Source organism: Bombina bombina, chromosome 1 (assembly GCF_027579735.1).
Source record: "Bombina bombina isolate aBomBom1 chromosome 1, aBomBom1.pri, whole genome shotgun sequence".
NCBI lineage: Eukaryota > Metazoa > Chordata > Amphibia > Anura > Bombinatoridae > Bombina > Bombina bombina.
In genome coordinates, this window is record NC_069499.1 from 1,560,899,576 (window position 1) to 1,560,918,969 (window position 19,394).

The following is a 19,394-nucleotide window of genomic DNA, read 5'->3' on the forward strand; positions in this document are numbered from 1 at the left end:
TTACTGGTTTTAAGGGGTTTACGGAATTTGACAGGAGGAGTTGAGAATTGTCCATAAGCTTTGAGGAAACTGGTGCTTTTAACCCCTCGGCTTACAGAAAATCCCTTGCTATGCACAGCTGTTTCTTACAGCCAGTGGGGGTTAAACTATGTTGCCCCCCGGAATTAATGAACATTCTAGTCTTTATGATAAATGCCTGAGTTTGTTATAGCAAAAGAGAATCTGCTGCTATAATAAAATGCGCTATGTTTAATTGCTCTAAAAAAAGGAGTCAAATGTTAACCAAAATTGTAGCTTCTCCTTAGACCCGATGAGGAGCTGCATATGCAAATGCCCAGATGTGTTCTACACGTGGAATAAACTGTATTTATCCCCATTGTACTGACTAAACATACAGTTTGGAGAAAGCAATTAACAAACTAGAGCATTGTATTAGAATGTCCCTGTCTGCTTTAACCTGCACATCGCTAACACCGCACCTCATTACCGCCCATCTCAGGTACACCCAGATAATGAGGAATGGACCTGTTTTGAGCAATCTGCCAGCCTGGACATTAAATCATTCTTTGGATTTGAGAGCACCGTAGAAAAGATCGCCATGAAGCAGTATACCAGCAATATCCGCAAGGTCAGTAGAAGGTCCTACCTAAAGCTAATCGTGTAGGGAGGAAAATGGGAAGCGGCATTAATGGCGTGATGGAATAACCTCCTAGTTTAGCTGCAGAAGTCCAAACGGTTCTTTGCAAAGGGAGTTTTGTCTTCCTCTTGACTTGCTCTCTACTAAGTGAACATTTCCGTCTTTGCCGTGTTTTAGAGGGTATTTTGCTAAAGCTTCTTTACAAAGGGATTTGTTATTGGTAAAACACAATAGCAAATAATGTGTCACAGGTTGGGTAAATGTAAGCCCCAGTGCTGATTATTTTTAATGAAAAACAGTAAATGTTTATATTGCATCCTATATATAGTGGTAGTAAATATATTTATTAGAGTTTTATATTGTTGTTCTAACTTCTAATTGATTATATCTTACATTGTAAACATTTGTTTCTTTTTTGACACGATGAGTCCACGGATCATCTTAATTACTAATGGCATATTCACTTCCTGGTCAGCAGGAGGAGGCAACGAGCACCACAGCAGAGCTGATAAATAGCTCCTCCCTTCCCTCCCACTCCAGTCATTCTCTTTGCCTTGATAGGAAGAGGTAAAGTGAGGTGTTAGATTAGATTCTTCAATCAAGAGTTTATTATTTTTAAAGTAGTGTAAAATTGTGCTGCTTTGTTCTAGGGTGTAGCCGTAGTCCAAATCAGTCTCTTCAGTAGAGCAATTGTGGCTTTAGAGCAATGGGAACTTGTGGGACATAATTCTCACTGCGCCTCCCATATTTATATGCTGCCCTAATCCTGATAGCCTAACTAAGATGACTCAGACTTTATCTTTATCCACAGGGCTATGGGAGGGAGAGGACCTCTTAAACCTGCTGAGCTGCCCTGCTGTCGGGCAGATTTTAAGGTAAGTGCTGACTTTTTATTCTGGGTCTGGGTAGAGGATCTCGTAGGAAGTGGAGCACTTTATTTTCCTGGGAGCATAACTCCTATTGTAAAGGGAGGGGACCCTGTGACAGAAAGTTGGAAGCAGGCACTGGGGCTAGAAGGGCTTAATCACTAGGGCTGAGTAAGGAGCTCAGTGGAAGGTGATAGTTCGGTGACAAGTGTTTCAGTTAGCTTCTAACGTCTGGCGGACATATTTGGGCTAAATGATTATGACTGAAGAGTATCACTATCATGCGGTGGCACTATTTTACCTCAGAATTGGCAAGAGGTTATCTCCCGGTGGCTTAATTTTTAACACTTTAGTAATGGCGACCGGGTGTTTGATACTTGTGACGCCCGCGATGGGCGGAGCTTGTTTCTCGCCGATTTCAGCTGCGCACTCTGCTATGTCTATTTCTCTGATAATGGCGACCGGGAGTGTGATGTTATCACGCACTAGAGGGGCGGAGCTATGTTTAGCACCATTTTTTGGGCTGCACACTGTATATCGCTTCTGTTTTACGGCAAGCAAGCTCAGTCTTAGTTTTTGTCCCATATGTGGGTCCGGACAACGTCACAGCTGGGTTCCGGATCCTTTTCTGAGTAAAAGTGAAGCCAGTATTTTTTCTTTATTTTTAGCTACGTTTTAATTCAAAAATAAAGTTTCAAAGGTACTTGGTTTCTGTGAGATGGTCACCTCAGCAAGATTAAGCTGAGGTGTAGACAGGTTAAACTGTATTTGCATACCAAGTTAACTTTCGTCTGCACATTAAAATATAAAGTTACATTTTAAAATTTAAAGAGAGAGTACCGTTTTTTGTGATAATTTTTTCTTTACAAAATTTAACATGTTTATGTGTTTAACTCTTCCTTTGTGACTCAGAAGGGAACATGGGGTGTGTCTTTTTGGTTCTATGTTTTGATGCCAATGTGTTTCTAAAAATATTTTTTTTTTCTGAATTATTCTTTCTAAGGCGCATGCTGGTGTTTGATCATGGTCAAGTTATGCCATTAATTTCTCCTAATGTGTCCTAAAAAATTTATAGCCCACATGCAGTGCCCTGGCTTCCTTTCACACTCCACCTGGAGTTATCTTGCATTTCATGCGTTGTCTGTTTGTCCATACTGTAGAAAAGAAGTACAAGAGGACATATATTTATTCAATATTCCAAATTTTTCTTCCCTGTATATGGAAGGGGAGGATACTTCGGTAGTATAAGAGGGGGAATTCTCAAACTCAGATGGGGTAATACTGTTATCTGATCCTGAGGTTGCTTTCCTTTAATTTTAGCTTGTTTTCCTCCATTTGTAACTTGTGGAGGTTTTAGCTACCCTGGAAGACTCTGATACTACCGGCGTAGTCAATACTAGAGAGTCCATTTAATTATACCAAATGTTCCCTTCATGGTGATGTTTTTTTCTTGTACCATATAGGGTTCTACCAGGGATTACAATGGCAGACAGCGGTGTGCATTACTACCGTCACTAGTGCGGCGGCATATTGGTTTGATGCCTTGTCTGATGCTTTCAGGACAGAAACGGGTCTGGTTGAAACCCAGGATAGGATAAAGCTCTTATATTAGCTAATTCCTTTTTTTTTTTTTTTTACAGATGCTTCCCTTCAAGTTATCAATCTGGGAGCAGAGATTTCGGGTTTCTCTATTCTAGCTCGCGGAGCACTATGGTTAAAACCTTTATCTGCGGATGTACCCTCTGAAGTCTAAGCTTTTAGTTATTCCTTTCAAGGGGATGACCTTGTTTGGACCTGGCCTGTCGGAAATTATGTCCGATATCACGGGAGGTAAAGGTAATCTCCCGCAGGATAAGAGAAACAAACAAAAAGGACGACAGAGCAATTTTCGTTCCATCCGAAATTTCAAGGGAAGTTCTTCCTCTACTGCCTCCTAAACAGGAGCAGACTAGGTCTGCATGGAGACCCAATCAATCTTGGAATAAGGGAAGACAATCCAAGAAGCCTGCTCTTGAATCAAGGTCAGCATGAAGCCCCCGATCCGCGACCGGATTTTGTAGGGGGCAGACTTTCCTGCTTCGCTCATGCTTTGGTTTGAGACGTTCAGGGTCCCAGGGATACACGTTAGAATTCAAGAGTTTTCCTCCCAGAGGCAGTTTTCTGCTTCAAGATTGGCTGCAGACTAGACAAAAAAGAGGCGTTCTTACAATGCGTAAGAGACCTTTCCAACCTGGGAGTGATTGTTCCTGGTCCGGTTCAGGAACAGGGTTTGGGATTTTATTCTAATCTATTCGTAGTTACCAAAGAAAGAGGGAACCTTCAGGCCAATTTTAGATCTCAAGAATCTGAACAAATTTCTCAGAGTACCGTCCTTCAAGATGGAAGCTATTCGTTCCATTCTCCCTTTTGATCCAAGAGGGTCAATTTATGACAACAGTGGATTTGAAGGACGCGTTCCTGCATGTTCCCATTCACAGGGATCATCACAAGTTTCGAAGGATTGCTTTTCTAGACAAACACTTCCAATTCGTGGCTCTTCCCTTTGGTCTTACCACAGTTCGTATCATTTTCTCAAAGGTTCTGGGATCTCTGTTGGCGGTGCTTCGGTTATGGGGCATTGCAGTGGCGCCCTATCTGGATGGCTTACTAGTCCAGGCGCCATCCTTTCAACAAGCAGGATTCCACACGGAAATGTTTTCCTTCCTGCGAACTCACAGTGGGTAGGTAATTTTGGTTATGAGTTCCTTAGTCCCAAATACAAGGGTAACTTTCTTGGGAACCATAATAGATTCCCTATCAATGAAGATTTTTCTGACAGGTGTCAGGAAATCAAAGATTTTTGATAATTGTCTAGCTCTTCAGTCCACTCCTCGGCCAACAGTGGCTCAGTACATCAAGGTAATCGGGATGATGGTAGCAGCAATGGACATCATTCCATTTGCTTGGTTCCATCTCTGACCTCTGCAGTTATACATGCTCAGGCAATGGAATGGAGATTATGCGAATACTTTTGGAGCAGGAGACAAGGGATTCTCTTCAATGGTGGTTGTCTCTGAATCATCTTTTCCAGGGAACCTGCTTACGCTGACCATCTTGGGTGATTGTGTCAACAGACGCCAGCCTTCTAGGGTTCCCTAAAAGGCTCAGGGAGTGTGGACTCAGTCAGAGTCTGTTCTTCCTATAAACATCCTGGAGCTGAGAGCGATCTTCAGTGCTCGCCTGGCCTCAGTTAGCCTCGGTCCAGTTTATCAGGTTCCAGTTGGACTACATAACTTCAGTGGCTTACATCAATCATCAAGGAGGAAGGAGGAGTTCCTTAGCGATGACAGAGGTAACCAAGATAATTCAGTGGGCGGAGGCCCATTCTTGTTGCCTGTCGACGATCCACATCCCAGGGGTGGACAACTGGGAGGCGGATTTTCTGAACAGGCAGACCTTTCATCCGGGGGAGTGGGAACTCCATCCGGAAGTGTTCTCCAGCCTAATCTCAGGTGGAATTAGACCTCTTGGCATCTCGTCAGAATGCCAAGCTCCCGAGATACGGGTCGAGGTCCAGGGACTCCCAGGCGGAACTGATAGATGCTCTGGCGGTTCCTTGGACCTTCAGTCTAGCATACCAAGTTCCTCCGTTTGCGCTTCTTGCTCGGATTAAGCAGGATAGGGTGTCAGTGATCCTCATTGCTCCTGCTTGGCCTCGCGGGATTTGATATGCTGATCTGGTGGATATGTCGTCTCTGCCACTGTGTAGACTTCCGTTGAAGAAGGACCTTCTACTCAAGGGTCTTTCTTTCACCCAAATCTAGTTTCTCTAAGGCTGACTGCTTGGAGATTGAACACTTTTGTCTAAGCGGGGTTTTCTGACTCGGTCATAGAGACCATGATTCAGGCTAGCAAGCCTGTAACTAGAAAGATTTACCATAAGATATGGCGTAAATATCTTTTTGGTGTGAATCCAAGGGCTACTTAATGGAGTAGTTAGAATTCCTAGAATTTTGTCTTTTCTCCAAGAAGGTTTGGAAAAAGGCTTATAGACTAGTTCCCTAAAGGGTCAACTCGGCATAATCTATTTTGTTACACAAATTCTGGCGGATGTTCCGGATGTACAATCTTTTTGTCAGGCCTTGGTCAGGATCAGGCCTGTGTTCAAACCAGTTACTCCTCCATGGAGTCTGAATTTAGTTCTTAAACTTCAAGGGGCTCCGTTTGAGCCTATGCATTCCTTAGATATCAAATTGTTATCTTGGAAAGTTTTATTTCTTGTTGCTATTTCCTCTGCTTGTAGAGTGTCAGAGCTCTCGGCATTGCTCTGAGTCTCCTTACCTTATTTTCCATATCAGATAAGGTAGTTTTTATGTTCTTCATTAGGATTTCTTCCTACGGTTTTTTCTGATCGGAACATTAATCAGGAGATTGTTGTTCCTTCCTTGTGTCCTAATCCTCCTCCTCAGAAGGAATGACTCTGTACAATTTGGACGTGGTCCGTGCTTTAAAGTTTTCTCCTGCAGGCGTCTAAGGATTTTCGTCAGTCTTTTTCTTTGGGGTTTTCTCAGGAAAACGTAAGGGACAGAAGGCTACGGCTACTTCTCTTTCTTTTTGGCTGAAGAGTATCATACGTTTAGCATATGAGACTGCTGGACAGCAGCCTTCCAGAGAGAGTTATGGCTCATTCCATGAGGGCTGTTGCTTCCTCATGGGCATTCAAAAAGGAAGCTTCTGTGGAACAGATTTGCAATGCTGTAACTTGGTCCTCTCTTCACACTTTTTCAAAGTTCTTCAAATTTGATACTTTTATTTCGGCTGAGGCCGTGTTTGGGAGAAAGGTTCTTCAAGCAGTGGTGCCTTCCGTTTAGGTTACCTGTCTTATCCCTCCCATCTTGTCCCTCCTGTATCATCTGTGTACTCTAGCTTGGGTATTGAATCCCATTAGTAATTAAGATGATCCGTGGACTCATCATGTCTTAAAAAAGAAAAGAAAATTTATGCTTACCTGATAAATTTATTTCTTTTTTGACACGAAGAGTCCACAGCCCGCCTTGGTCTTTTAGACAGGTTGTGGGTTATTGTAAACTTCAGACACCTCTGCACCTTGGCTTTTCCTTTCTCTTCCCAACTTAGGTCGAATGACTGGAGTGGGAGGGAAGGGAGGAGCTATTTAACAGCTCTGCTGTGGTGCTCTATGCCTCCTCCTGCTGACCAGGAGGTGAATATCCCATTAGTAATTAAGATGATCCGTGGACTCATAGTGTCAAAAAATAAATAAATTTATCAGGTAAGCATAAATTTTCTTTTTGTCGGTTTCCTTTGCAACGGAATATAATGGCACATTAAAAAAACAAAAATAAATCCATCTTCTTTTTCAGCTTAGTAGCTGCTCTCGAATAAAAAACCTTTTTCTTTCATAAGATGGTGAGAGTCCACGAGCAATCACATGTGGGGTTAAAGTCCAGTCCTATATGAGGAGGCAAAATGCCCTGCACATCAGAACTTTAATTCCTCCCACTTTACCATGATTTCTTATTTCGTAGTCATTTTTTGTCTCCAGCAAGGAGTGATGGTAAAACTTGATGTGCTGATCTGTGTGTCAATTGAAAGGGGTTCTCGGACTGGGGGGGGTAAAGTTTCTGAACTTTTTTCAGTGCAATCATCAGGGATTTAACTTTCTGGTGCCAAAATGGTTTCCTCTCTTCCTCCTTCCTCTCAGTCTGGTGGCCAATGGCCATCTTGGTTGACACACTTTAATTTCTCTTCAGAACCTTGTAGTGGTAAGCACCATTAATCAGAGCTTTGTGTACATTTGTATTTACACAGAATTGACTCAAATTGTCATTTTCTTTCCTAAGATATGGAGAGTCCACAACGTCATTAAGTACTAGTGGGAATATCACTCCTGGCCAGCAGGAGGAGGCAAAGAGCACCACAGCAAAGCTGTTAAGTGTCACTCCCCTACCCATAATCCCCAGTCATTCTCATTGCCTCTGTCAATGAAGGAGGTGAAGTTTTGGTGTCTGGAGAAAATCTGATTTCTTTCGCTGCAAGCAAGATTTTTGTGTCTAGCTGTAGTTCACGTTAAGCTCTTCAGTAGAGTAGTGGTGTCTTTAAAGCAGTTAGGAAATTGTGAGGTGGGCCTTGCTCTGTTTTCCTAACATATTGCTACCCTAGTATTGAAATCTAGAGTAGGTTCGCTCTGTTCTTTCTTTTTTATATAGGCCTCTGTAAGGAGTATGTGTCCTTTCACGCCTTGTAAGCGGTCTCCGTGACGGACAGCTAGATTGCAGGTAAGTGCATTTTGTCTTCTAGGTGCGGAGACTTGCACTTCAGCATTTTTAAAATTAAATAATAGCTCTCTGCTTTTATTATTGGGACTAAAGAAGGAATCCTTAGTTGAGGATTTTCTACAGGCAGTATGCAGGCACTTTGTGGCAAGAGACTTAGAGTTAATTCCCTCATTTGTTTTCACTGTAAAGTACTACCATGCAAATCCCTCGTCTTTTGAATTATATTAACTCTGTGGGACATGGCAGAGTTTTTTATTGTCTCTGTTGGTTATTTTTGTAACTACGACGGCTCATATTGGACCAAGTGTTTAGTTTCGTGTTTGAGCCGGATTGGAAGCGCGCGCTTTGCTTAATGGGGCAGCTTCTTTCGATCTGGTCATGTGACCTTCTGCTTTGGAGCGGTGTTGGCTGCTTCCGTGAGAGAATTCTCTATTAGTGCAGTAAGTAGCTTGCTGAATAGATGCGGATTGATGCTGCTGGTCTTTGTTTATTAAACTGAACAAATTTTTTCGTAACATATATATATAGCAGAAAGTGGCCAGTTTGCATGTTTTCCTCACACTTGCATTGCATAATATATTTGTATCCAGATTAGCTTCAAGCTGCTTAATACCGGAGGGATAGGCACCTCCGTTTAATGCTGAGGTGCAGAAATTTGTCGTTAAAGTGAAGGTAAACTCACCCTAGTATCGAACTATTATTGCATTCTTCTTTTAAAATAAATGACTTTCATTCATCGATTTGTTTTTTTGTGTATATATTGACATATCGCCTTTTTTATTAACAATCCAGTAATTCAACCAGTATTTTTTTTTTTTTTTTTTGTCGATCAGGCTTTTTTATCAACCTATTGAAATTCTGGCCGTTAGGCGGCCGTGATCCAACGTCATCCGCCCCTTGTTCCATCTGCCCCTTGTTCCATCTGCGCATGTGAGATTTATTTTTTACTGTGAATGAATTCCTAGCGCACACCCGTTTCGAGCATGCGTATTCACAAACTATCAGAATTCCCCATCTGCTGACAATGCTGTCAACCACAGGTCAGCGATAACGATAGATACAGCTGCCTAACATCATATAGTACTGAATGAATATAGCAATTAATTCAATACTATATTAGGAGATTTAGCGCATGCGCTTTGAAAAGAGGCTTCTGCGATTTACGCATGCGCATTACAGAATTCTTGACTGCGCATTTGTGATACATGGGGAGGAGTTGGGTTATCAAACGGTAGGGAATTAAGTTTCTTTTTTATTAAAAGTATTGCAGAAACAAGAAAGAAAAACTTAGCGACTACATGAAGGGGATGATGATCAGTGGTAAGTTTACCTTCACTTTAAGGTGAAACTATATTGCTCTCAGCACAGTCTCTAAATTAAAGTGTCAAATTTAAAGGGCCAGTAACAATTAAATAGTTTTTTCTTTCTTTTTTGTAATGATTTTGTCAGGGAGCAGGAGTGTCCTATCAAGATAATGTTTACTGTGCCTAGAGAATCTGTTTTATTTTTATGCAATTTTGTACCTCATGTTTAAATAAATCTAATTGCAAAGTTAAAGTTTTTTATTTCTGAGCCTAATGTCTCTAAAGATGATGCTGTTCACGCTATGCCACAGCTCTCCTCAAACTTCCCAAGCCTTATTGGCGTCACATGCAGTGCCCTGCAGTTCCTCTCAGACTACAAGTGAAGTTTATTTGCTTGCAGAATTTTCTTCAGTGTCTGCGGCATTATCTGTTTTTCCTTTGTTGGGAAAATGCAAGAGGAAAATTAGAGATTCAGATTGTAAGGTTTCTGTTCCACCTGCTGCTACACTGGCTGCCCCTCCTCATAAGTCTGATAAGGAGGATACATCGGTAGCCTCTGAGGGTGAAATCTCAGATTCGGATAGTATAATTCCTTTCTTCTGATGGTTCCGGGATCAGATCAAGTGGGGGCAGTCTCTCTCTCTATTTTTCAGGATACGAAATGTCCCAGATCCTTGGACTGTGGACATAGTATCTCAGGGTTTCAAGATTGAATTCTAAATCTTCCCTTCCAGGGGCAATTCCTCCTCTCAAGTTTATCTGCAGTCCAGATTAAGAAGTGGGGCATTCTTGAACTGTGTTCAGGGCCTTTCCTTCTTGGGGGTGATAGTTCCAGTTCCACTAAGGAACAGGTCCTAGGGTTCTATTTAATCCTATTCGTGGTTCACAAACAGAGGTAAGTTTTCAACCCATTCTAGACCTTAAGTGTCTCAACAGGTTGTTCAGGGTACCATCCTTCAAAATGGAAATTATTAGTTCCATTTTTCCTTTGGTCTAAGAGGGTCAGTTCATAACAACCGTAGACCTGAAGGATTCATATCTTTATGTTCCCATTCACAGGGATCATTTTTAGTTCCTGAGATTTGCCTTTATAGACAGACATTTTCAGTCTGTGGTGTCTCTTGGCAGTGATTCTGGAAAGAGTTTCCTTGTTCCAGCTACAAGGGTAGTTTTTCTTAGAGACCGTTATATATTCCCTACCTATGAAAATATTTCTGATAGAGGTCAGAAAATCCAATATTTTTTCCTCTTGGCTCTCTTTGCAGTCTACTGTTCATCCATCAGTGGCTCAATGTATGGAGGTAATCGGTCTGATGGACGTTTTCATGGACATCATTCCATTTGAGAGTTCTGCAGTTTTGCATGCTCAGACAATGGAACGGAGACCATTCGGATCTGTCTCAGAGGATAGATTTAGACCAGTCTCTCCTGTGGTGGCTTTCTCAGGAGCATCTGTCTCAGGACACATGCTTCCAGACACCTTCCTGGGTGACCACGGATGCCAGCCTGGAACTTGTTAAAGGTGCAGGGACTTTGGACTTGGGAGGAGTCTGCTCTCCCCATAAACATCTTGGAGTTGAGTGCGATTTACAATGCTCTGATGGCTTGTCTTAAGTTGTCCTTAGCATGTTTTTTTATGTTCCAGTCGGACAACATCTCCTCAGTGGCTTACATCAACCACCAGGGAGGAATTCTGAGTTCATTAACCATGAGGGAAGTGACTCGGATTATTCAGTGGGCAGAAGCTCTCAATTGTTGTTTATCTGCCATCCACATTCCAGGAATAGACAACTGGGAAGCGGATTTCCTGAGCAGACAGACACTTCATCCCGGGGAGTGGGCTCTCCATCTGGAGGTGTTCTCTAGGGTAACCCTCAAATGGGGGGGTGCTGGAGTTGGCTCTGATGGCGTTTTGGCAGAACACAAAGCTTCTAAGGTACGGTTCAAGGTTTTTAAGACCACGCTTAGACCACGATTTTAGAAAGATTTACCGTCAATCCAAGGGCTACTCTTGGAGTAGGGTCAGGATTCCTAGGATTTTGTTTTTTCTCCAGGAAGGTCTGGAGAAGGGATTGTCTGAAGGATCAGATTTCTGTATTGTCCCTCTTGTTTCACAAGCGTCTGGCGAATGTGCCAGATGTTCAATCTTTTTGTCAAGCCCTGGTCATAATAAGGCCTGTGTTTAAGTCTGTTGTTCCTCCTTTGAGCTTTAACCTTTTCTTAAAGTTTTGCAGCAGGCACCTTTTGAGCCATTTCATTCCATAGATATTAAGTTATCTTGGAAGGTTTTGTTTCTTATTGCTATTTCTTCTGCTCGGAGAGTCTAGGAATTCTCGGCTTTGCAGTGTGATTCGCCTTATCTTATCTTTCATGCTGATAAGGTGGTTCTTCGTACTAATTTGGGTTTTCTTCCTAAAGTGGTTTCGGATAGAAATAATTATCAGAAAATTGTTGTTCCTTCTCTATGTCCTAATCCTTCTTCTCATAAGGAACGTTTGCACAACCTGGATGTTGTGCGTTCTCTAAAATTCTACCTACAAGCGACTACGGATTTTCGCCAGTTCTCTGCCTTGTTTGTTTCTCTGGAAAGCGTAAAGGTCAGAAAACTACTGCTACTTCTTTCTCTCTGGTTGAGAAGTATAATTTGTTTTGCTTATGAGACTGCTGGTCAGCAGCCTCCTTTGAGAATTATGGCTCATTCCATGAGGGCTGTCTCCTCTACTTGGGCTTTCAAAAATGAAGCTTCTGTGGAACAGATTTGCAAGGCTGCATCTTGGTCCTCTCTGTATACTTTTTCCAAGTTTTGCAAATTTGATTTTTTTTGCCTTAACTGAGGCTTCTTTTGGAAGAAAGGTTCTTCAAGCGGTGGTGCCTTCTGTTTAGGTCTACCTGTCTTGTTCTCCCTCCCTGTTTGTTCTGTGTCCTCTAGCTTGGGTATTGGTTCCCACTAGTAATTGATGACGTTGTAGACGCTATATATCTTAGGAAAGAAAACCAAATGTATGCTTACCTGATTTCTTTCTTTCCGGATATGGAGAGTCCATGACCCCACCCTAAATTTAAGACCGTTTTTACTAAACCTCAGGCCCCTCCTCACCTTTGTGGTTTTCTTTTTTTCCATTTTCCTTAGGTGGCATGACTGGGGATTATGGGTAGGGGAGTGACACTTAAAGTGAATGTCAACTTTCAAAAATGAGTGCCCGGTTTTGAAAAATACTATTAAAAACAGGGGCACATTTTTATTCATGAAAGTTTACATTTCACCGGTTTTGTTAAAATACATACCTTTTCTTCTTGAAGCCGGAAAAGCAAATCCCCCCCTCCTGCCGCTCGTCACTTCATATGTCAGCAATGACGAATCCGCTTCCTCCAATCACGGCGTTGCCTCAGGCAATGATTCCCCTGGGGGGGAAGCCGTGATTGGAGGATGCCATGTTCGTCATTGCTGACGTATGAAGTTACGAGCGGCAGGAGGGGGAATCGCTTCTCCGGCTTCAAGAAGAAAAGGTAAGTATTTTAACAAAACCGGTGAAATGTAAACTTTCATGATTGAAAGTGCCCCTGTTTTTAATAGTATTTTTAAAAATTGGGCACTCATTCTTGAAAGTTGACATTCACTATAACAGCTTTCCTGTGGTGATCTCTGCCTCCTCCTTCTGGCCAGGAGTGATATTCCCACTAGTAATTGATAACGTTATGGACTCTCCATATCCGGAAAGAAATTTATTAGGTAAGCATACATTTTTAATTATTTTAAAGTACAATTTTTTGCTCTTAAAGACACAGTATCCAATTTTTTTCTGATTACCTCACAGGGACTTGAGTGCCAATATTTCTGTGTCCCCCTGAGGGGGTTAACCCTTTCTCTGTGTATTGTATTTCTTTGTTGCCATCTAATTTTAGATACTCCTCTGTCCTTACAATTCTAAATCATTGTGGAGCAAATGAGTGCAGCTAAAGTCTTAGGACATAAAGCTACATGCTGTACTGCGGAAAGTTTTTTTACTTTTCTTGTAGATTGAGGAACCTCCACCTGCTGACAAATAGGTGTAAAAGATTGAAAAGTTCTTTAAGTAAACCCTATAGAAGCCATTTGTCTTCTCGGTCCTGATGCATTTCTATTGCTAATTAGCATGGAATGAAACAAACCAGGCATTCCGTTTGTTCCTTCCACCAAATTCAAAAAATCTGTTCCCTTTACCCTCTGAAAAATCGGACAATGGGAGACTATTCCAAAGGTGGGCAGTGCTATTTCAACTTTGGTTAGGTGGACTGCCATTCCTTTATAGACAGTACTTCTTTTAAGGATCCAATGGAAAGAAAACCTGAAGGATTCCTCAGGAGATCTTTTCAGCTATATGTTTTTTCCAGCTATTAGTGTAGCCTTTGTATCTGCAGTTACTGCAGTCTGGTGTGACATATGTGGCCTTATTACCAAGAAGCTTCCCTTAAAAAAAATATCATGGTCACTTGAGGTTGGTCAAGACTGTGATCAATTTCATTTGTGATGCAGCTGTTGAAATGACTTGCATTAATGCAAAGAGTGATGCTATGATCTGGCTAGAAGAACCTTATGTCTCAGGTCATGATCTAAAAGCAGACTTTTTTTTCCCCCCATTTAGGGAAATATCTATCTTGGACCTGTACTGGATGCATTCATTTGTAGTCACTAGAGGTTAAACTTTCCTTGTGCAAGACAAAAGCTAAGGGCAGGTTTAAGTCTGCTGGATGATTTCACTCCTTTCATCATTCCAAAAGGCAGAGATCATCCTCTTCAGTGTCTCAGAAGTCACACGTCCAAGTGGAAGCCGGGTTCCTCTTGTTCTTAGTCCAAACAGGCTAAAAAGCATCAAGGTGCAACCCACTGTCCAGAGACTGTTCTGGTCTGGAAGTAGACTGAGCCTTTTTCAGGAGGCTTGGGAAAAATATGTTAAAGATCCTTCTGTGTTGAACATAATTTCACAGGGGTGTCACATAGGCTTTTGGTCTCGCCTCCCTCAAGGATGTTTCCTCCTGGGCCATGTTTCAAAAGATCATTTAAAGACCAGAGAGCATTGCAATAGCTCCTTACCTAGACAATTCTCGCACAGGCTGCTTCCCTTGAGATGGCTCAGGAACATACAAACATAATTTTTCAGTTTCTTTGTTCCCATGGTTGACAGATCAGCTCCTAAAGAACTTTCTACTGCCACAAACTAGTTATCCATCTGAGCTTCATCAAAACAATTAGACTATCTCTCACATATGCTCGCAGACTCAAATTGCTGAAGGTGTGTGCCCTTCTTCAACAAACACTTCTTCCTACAATGCTTCAGTTGCCATTAATTTTGCCATATTACACTTACATCCATTGCAGCTTCAGATGTTGCAACAAGTGTAATGGAATTACAACAACCTGTCTCATACAAGGCAGTATCTAACTTGGTGGTAGTTCAGGGAGCCTCAGTTCTCCTTCTGCATTGGGATGACAGCCTGCTGGGTTTGGGGTACTGTCTGGAGTTACTCGAGAGAACAGGGATTTTGGTAACGAGTTCACCAATCAACATCTTTTAACTCTGTGCAATTTTCAGTGCTTTACAGTGTTGGCCCCTGTTATGACAGGAGTCTTTTTGTGAGGTTTTAGTCAGGCAATGTCACAGCAGTGGCCAATATCTATGAAAGCGCCTTAGCACTGGAAAGAGGTAGTTTGCATTCTGACTTGGCCAGAACGCCATCATTACATGATTTCAGCAACTCGCTTACCTGGTATGGACATTTTGGGAATAGTTACCTTCACCCAGGGGCATGGTCATTAAATTCAGAGGTATTTGACCAGAATGTTATCTTTGAGGAAGGCCGGACATAAACCTCATGGCCCTTCGCATTAATTTTAAGCTACCCCTAGTATTATGTAAAACCTTGAATTCCACAAACAATTCTAATATATACACTAGTGACTTCCTGTTTTTTCAAACTCATTCACATCTTTTCTCCTTGTGTGTATTACTATCTAGGATAAAAAGGGAAAGGGTCTAAATGATTCTAATTGCACTGGCATGCTGATCTGTGTCTAATGTCTTTCAGCCAGCCTTAGCTTGTTCCTCTCATGAAGGACCTTTATTGTTAAAGTCCCTTATTGCTATCAAGATCTTTAAATCTTTCAATTTGATGGTATAGTGCTTGATTTTGTCTGAGGGTTTTTCCAGATCAAGTAACAGTCACTTTGATTATGGCCAGATAGTCTGTTACCAGACGTATTTTTCAAAATCTTGAGTTTATCCATACCCTGGTGTGAATGCAATAATTACTGTTGGAACTCTTAGAATTCCTTTAATTTTTGCATGATGGTCTGGATAAGGGTTTATCAGACCGTTCCCTTAAAGTCTAAATGTGTGCCCTTTCAGTCTTGTATCACAAGAAGATTTTGAAAAGTCCTGACATTCAACCCTTTGTTCAAGCTTTTCTCAGGAAAGATCAGTTACTACTTTCCCTCTGTGGAACCTTAAAGGGCCATGATACCCACATTTTTTCTTTCAAGATTTAGAAAGATAATGCATTTTTAAACATCTTTCTAATTTACTTCTATTATGTAATTTGTTTTATTCTCTTGATATTCTTTGCTGGAAAGCATATCTAGATATGCTCAGTAGCTGCTGATTGGTTGCTGCACATATAAGCCTCACGTGATTCGCTCACCCATGTGCATTGCTTTTTCTTCAAATAAGGATATCTAAAAAATGAAGCTAAATAAATAATAGAATTAAATTGTAATGTTGTTTAAATTTGTATGTTCTATCTAAATCATGAAAGAAAGATTTTGGGTTTAGTTGCCCTTTAATTTAGTTTTGGGGGTTCTTCAGGCTCAGCCTTTTGAATCTATACATAGTCTGGACTTTCAACCGTTGTCTTAGAAGGTTCTCTTTCTCTTCGCTATTTCCTCAGCCAGAAGAGTGTCTGAACTTTCTGCTCTTTCTTGTGATTTTCCATACTTGATTTTTCATCAGGATAAAGCAGTTTTAAGAACAAAACTACACTTTCCTCAGGTTGTTTTGTTCTGAAAGGGTGTTTCTTATGAAAATATTAATCGGAAATCGTAGTTCTATTTCTCTGTCCAGTTGTAAAACAAAGCTAAAGAGAGATTTCTGCTTAACTTTTAATGTAGACAGGGCCTTAAAATTGTATCTATAATCCACTAAAAAATTCAGATAGTCTTTGTCCTTGTTTATCCATTTCTTAGGGACAGAAAGCTACTGCATAGCATACCTAGTTGCGGGGAAGTCTCCCGCACAACAAATTACTGCTCATTCTACTAGCGCATTCACCACCACTCAAGCTTTTAGAATGAAGGTTCCATTGAACAGATTTGAAAGGCAGCTACTTGGTCATCTCTACATACTTTAACCAAGTTTTACCATTTTGGCAAGTTTACCTCTTCTGAGGCTGCTTTTGGTAGGAAATTTCTGCAGGCCGTGGCGCCTGTTTAGTGCCTCTACTTGCCTTAACTGTTTTTAAAGCCCTATTTTATGGTTCACAGCTTGGGTTTAGGATGGCACATATAATAGCTTGTGGACTTTCACCATCTTATCCTGCTTTTCCTTTTCTACTTTATTTTCTACTTTCTCTTGGCCATAAGTATGACTAAGGAAGCATGGAAAGGTGGGAGTGATTAAACTTCTGTTATGTGGGGTGTTTTGCCTCTTGTAGAACTGAAATGTAATCCCACATGTGATGGCTAGTGGACTTTCACCATTATGAGAAAAATGAGAACTATATTCAGATAAGCAAAAATTGTGTTTTTCCCCCCAATCCAGGGAAAGGAGATTATTGAGTACTACTTAAACCAGATGGAGCAGGAGGGTATCGCCTACCTCCCAAGATGGTCTCCCAGCCCTGTACTGCAACCAGTGAAGAGTATACCTACCTCAGAGCGGCCTGTATCCCCTGCACAGAATATCCCCATTACCAAAGCCCCTGAGGGGCACAACAGCAAGGAAGGGCCCCGTCTGGCAACAAGCCCTTCTGAAACCCTTAGCAGCACACCCGACGGTACGTTCTTCAAAGATTGTCATCCATGTTTGTATCTCCACCTGATTTCATGATGGTTACCTGCCCTGTCTGACATGCGAGGCTAATGCAAAAATATATATTTGTTTGACAGTTATACACAATGTGAAGCCTTTTAATTAACAATACATTCAAAAGCTCTGTATAGGTCAAATTAATGCCTATGCTAGAACATGTCATGTAGGTTATTTTTTTCATTTTTAGTAGTTATGCGATCAAAAAATGAATGCTTAATCTTTTAAGTAAATTGAAAGTTTTATGTTGTGCGGTAAAGTCTTTATTTTTTATGAATTTTCCACTTTTTGCTCACTTTTAATCCATCAGCGACCTGACCATTCCATTGTGTGTTTTATAGACAAGCTGGATGCAGATTACATAAAGCGTTATCTGGGAGACCTCACCCCGCTGCAGGAGAGCTGTCTGATCCGCCTCAGGCAATGGCTGCAGGAGACGCACAAAGGCAAAGTAAGTATCTGCCAACCCACCCTTTATGTAGAAGCAAGACACTCTGATTTTGTTTGTTGTCTGATGTCGGGATGTAGTATCAGTGTCATAATGGTATTTGTACAGAAGTTGTTTTTTTGTCTCACTTCACCGAGTGTAAACAAGACAAAGGGGCTGATTTATAAAAGTGCGAGCAGACATGATACAATGTAGCGTATTATGTTTGTCGCACATCGATAAATGACGACCGCATACGCTGTCGGCATTTATCATTGCACAAGCAGTTCTTGGGAACTGCTTGTGCAATGTCGCCCCCTGCAGATTCGCGGCCAATTGGCCGCTAAGTGGAGGTTTCAATCAGCCCGATCATATAGGATTGAGCGGATTGATGTCTGCAGCCTCAGAGCAGGTGTACAAGTTATGGAACAGCAGTCTTTAGACCGCTGCTTCATAACTGCCGTTTCCGGCGAGCATGAAGGCTCACGCGGAAACAGGGGCATCAAGCTCCATTTGAAGCTTGATAATTCAGCCCCATTGCCTTAAACCTTTCTTGTGAAATAAATCCCAAATTTGTTAATGCTCCGTGTAGGTTGTGATGCCCTTTAGTGGAACAACACATTATACACAGAAGTAATGGCAGCCTGTGAAGGGGAAACTTAAATGCACAATTAAAATACAAACATGATATAATATTGTGTCCGTAACTAAGAGAATTGATATTTAATGAGTGCGTAATCTGCAATTCGCAAGAGAGGTAATCTAGGGAACCTTGTAAAAACTCCAGACCTGTGTTTGTTTTGGCTTTGTGCCCACAGCCTGACCGAGTGAATAATTACAAGCCGTAGACTGGATGTCTGATCAGATCCTCAGCGGGCCACAGAAACGGTCTGCTATTTAAAGGGACACCCTGTCATTTCTAAAGATTAACAGATCAGCCAAGTCTTAATGTTTTTAAAACTAATTAACATCTTGTTTATTGCAATTAGTTTTCCACCCATTATTTGGAGGAGCCAGTCTGGGCTTTAGTCTACAGACGACAAGGCTAGCTACTGTCATAATGTTAGTATAAAATGCATTGCTTTGACGTTGATAACTGATTAAGCTAAATAGGGGCATATATGTAGCAGAGTTGGCCTTGAGAAGTCAGCAGGTGCAATTTAAGTTCTGAGAATTTAAAACTGCTCAATTTTCAGAGCTTAATTACACGAAATGGGGCAAAATAAATAATAAAAATAAATTGCAAAGTTGTTTCATTATGCATATTTAAACATTTTATATAAAAATCTCAAGGTGTTTACTGTCCCTTTAAAGGTATTTTATGCATTTTAGATCACGCATCTAGAGTTTAATATGGGTGTGTTTTGAAGAGTTTGGTAGGCATGGGCGTATGGAGTCTTCTTTAGGATCCAAATGCGGTAGGCTGGGGCCACTCGTGGAGTTCGGCTTTTTTTGGAGCTGTATTCCTTCTTGTGAAAGTGCAACACACTAAGCAAATCCAGATCTGTGCTGCACTTTCATAAGACGGAATCCGGCACCAAAAAGAGCCGAACGCCACAAGTTTTAACCGCTTTCCTCAGTCAGATGCTAACGAAGCTTCTGAATGCACTGACTGCATAACCTGTGTGGCTCAGTATTTATTCAGTTGTTCAGGCTTTGTCAGAATTACATGCAAGTGATCCTTTGCTGGTACTTACTCCCGGTGTGCTGTGTGCAGAAGGGTTTAGCTATTGGATAAGCTGAGGTAAGTCAGCCGGAGCAGCAATGATAGCTTCTGATTAGTCGCTGTACATATATGCCTCTTGTCATTGGCACAGCCAGTATATTT

The 19,394-nt window shown here is 41.4% G+C and overlaps 1 protein-coding gene across 2 annotated transcripts in view; it reads left to right on the plus strand.

The window, feature by feature from the left end:
* SEC14L1 (SEC14 like lipid binding 1) overlaps positions 1-19,394 on the plus strand; it is a 175,317-nt gene that overhangs the window by 130,168 nt on the left and 25,755 nt on the right. For both annotated transcript variants that reach the window (XM_053709617.1, XM_053709624.1), the window contains exons 6-8: positions 500-628; positions 16,873-17,107; positions 17,481-17,590. In XM_053709617.1, coding sequence (XP_053565592.1) covers positions 500-628; positions 16,873-17,107; positions 17,481-17,590 — 474 coding nt within the window. The remainder of the gene's footprint in view (positions 1-499; positions 629-16,872; positions 17,108-17,480; positions 17,591-19,394) is intronic.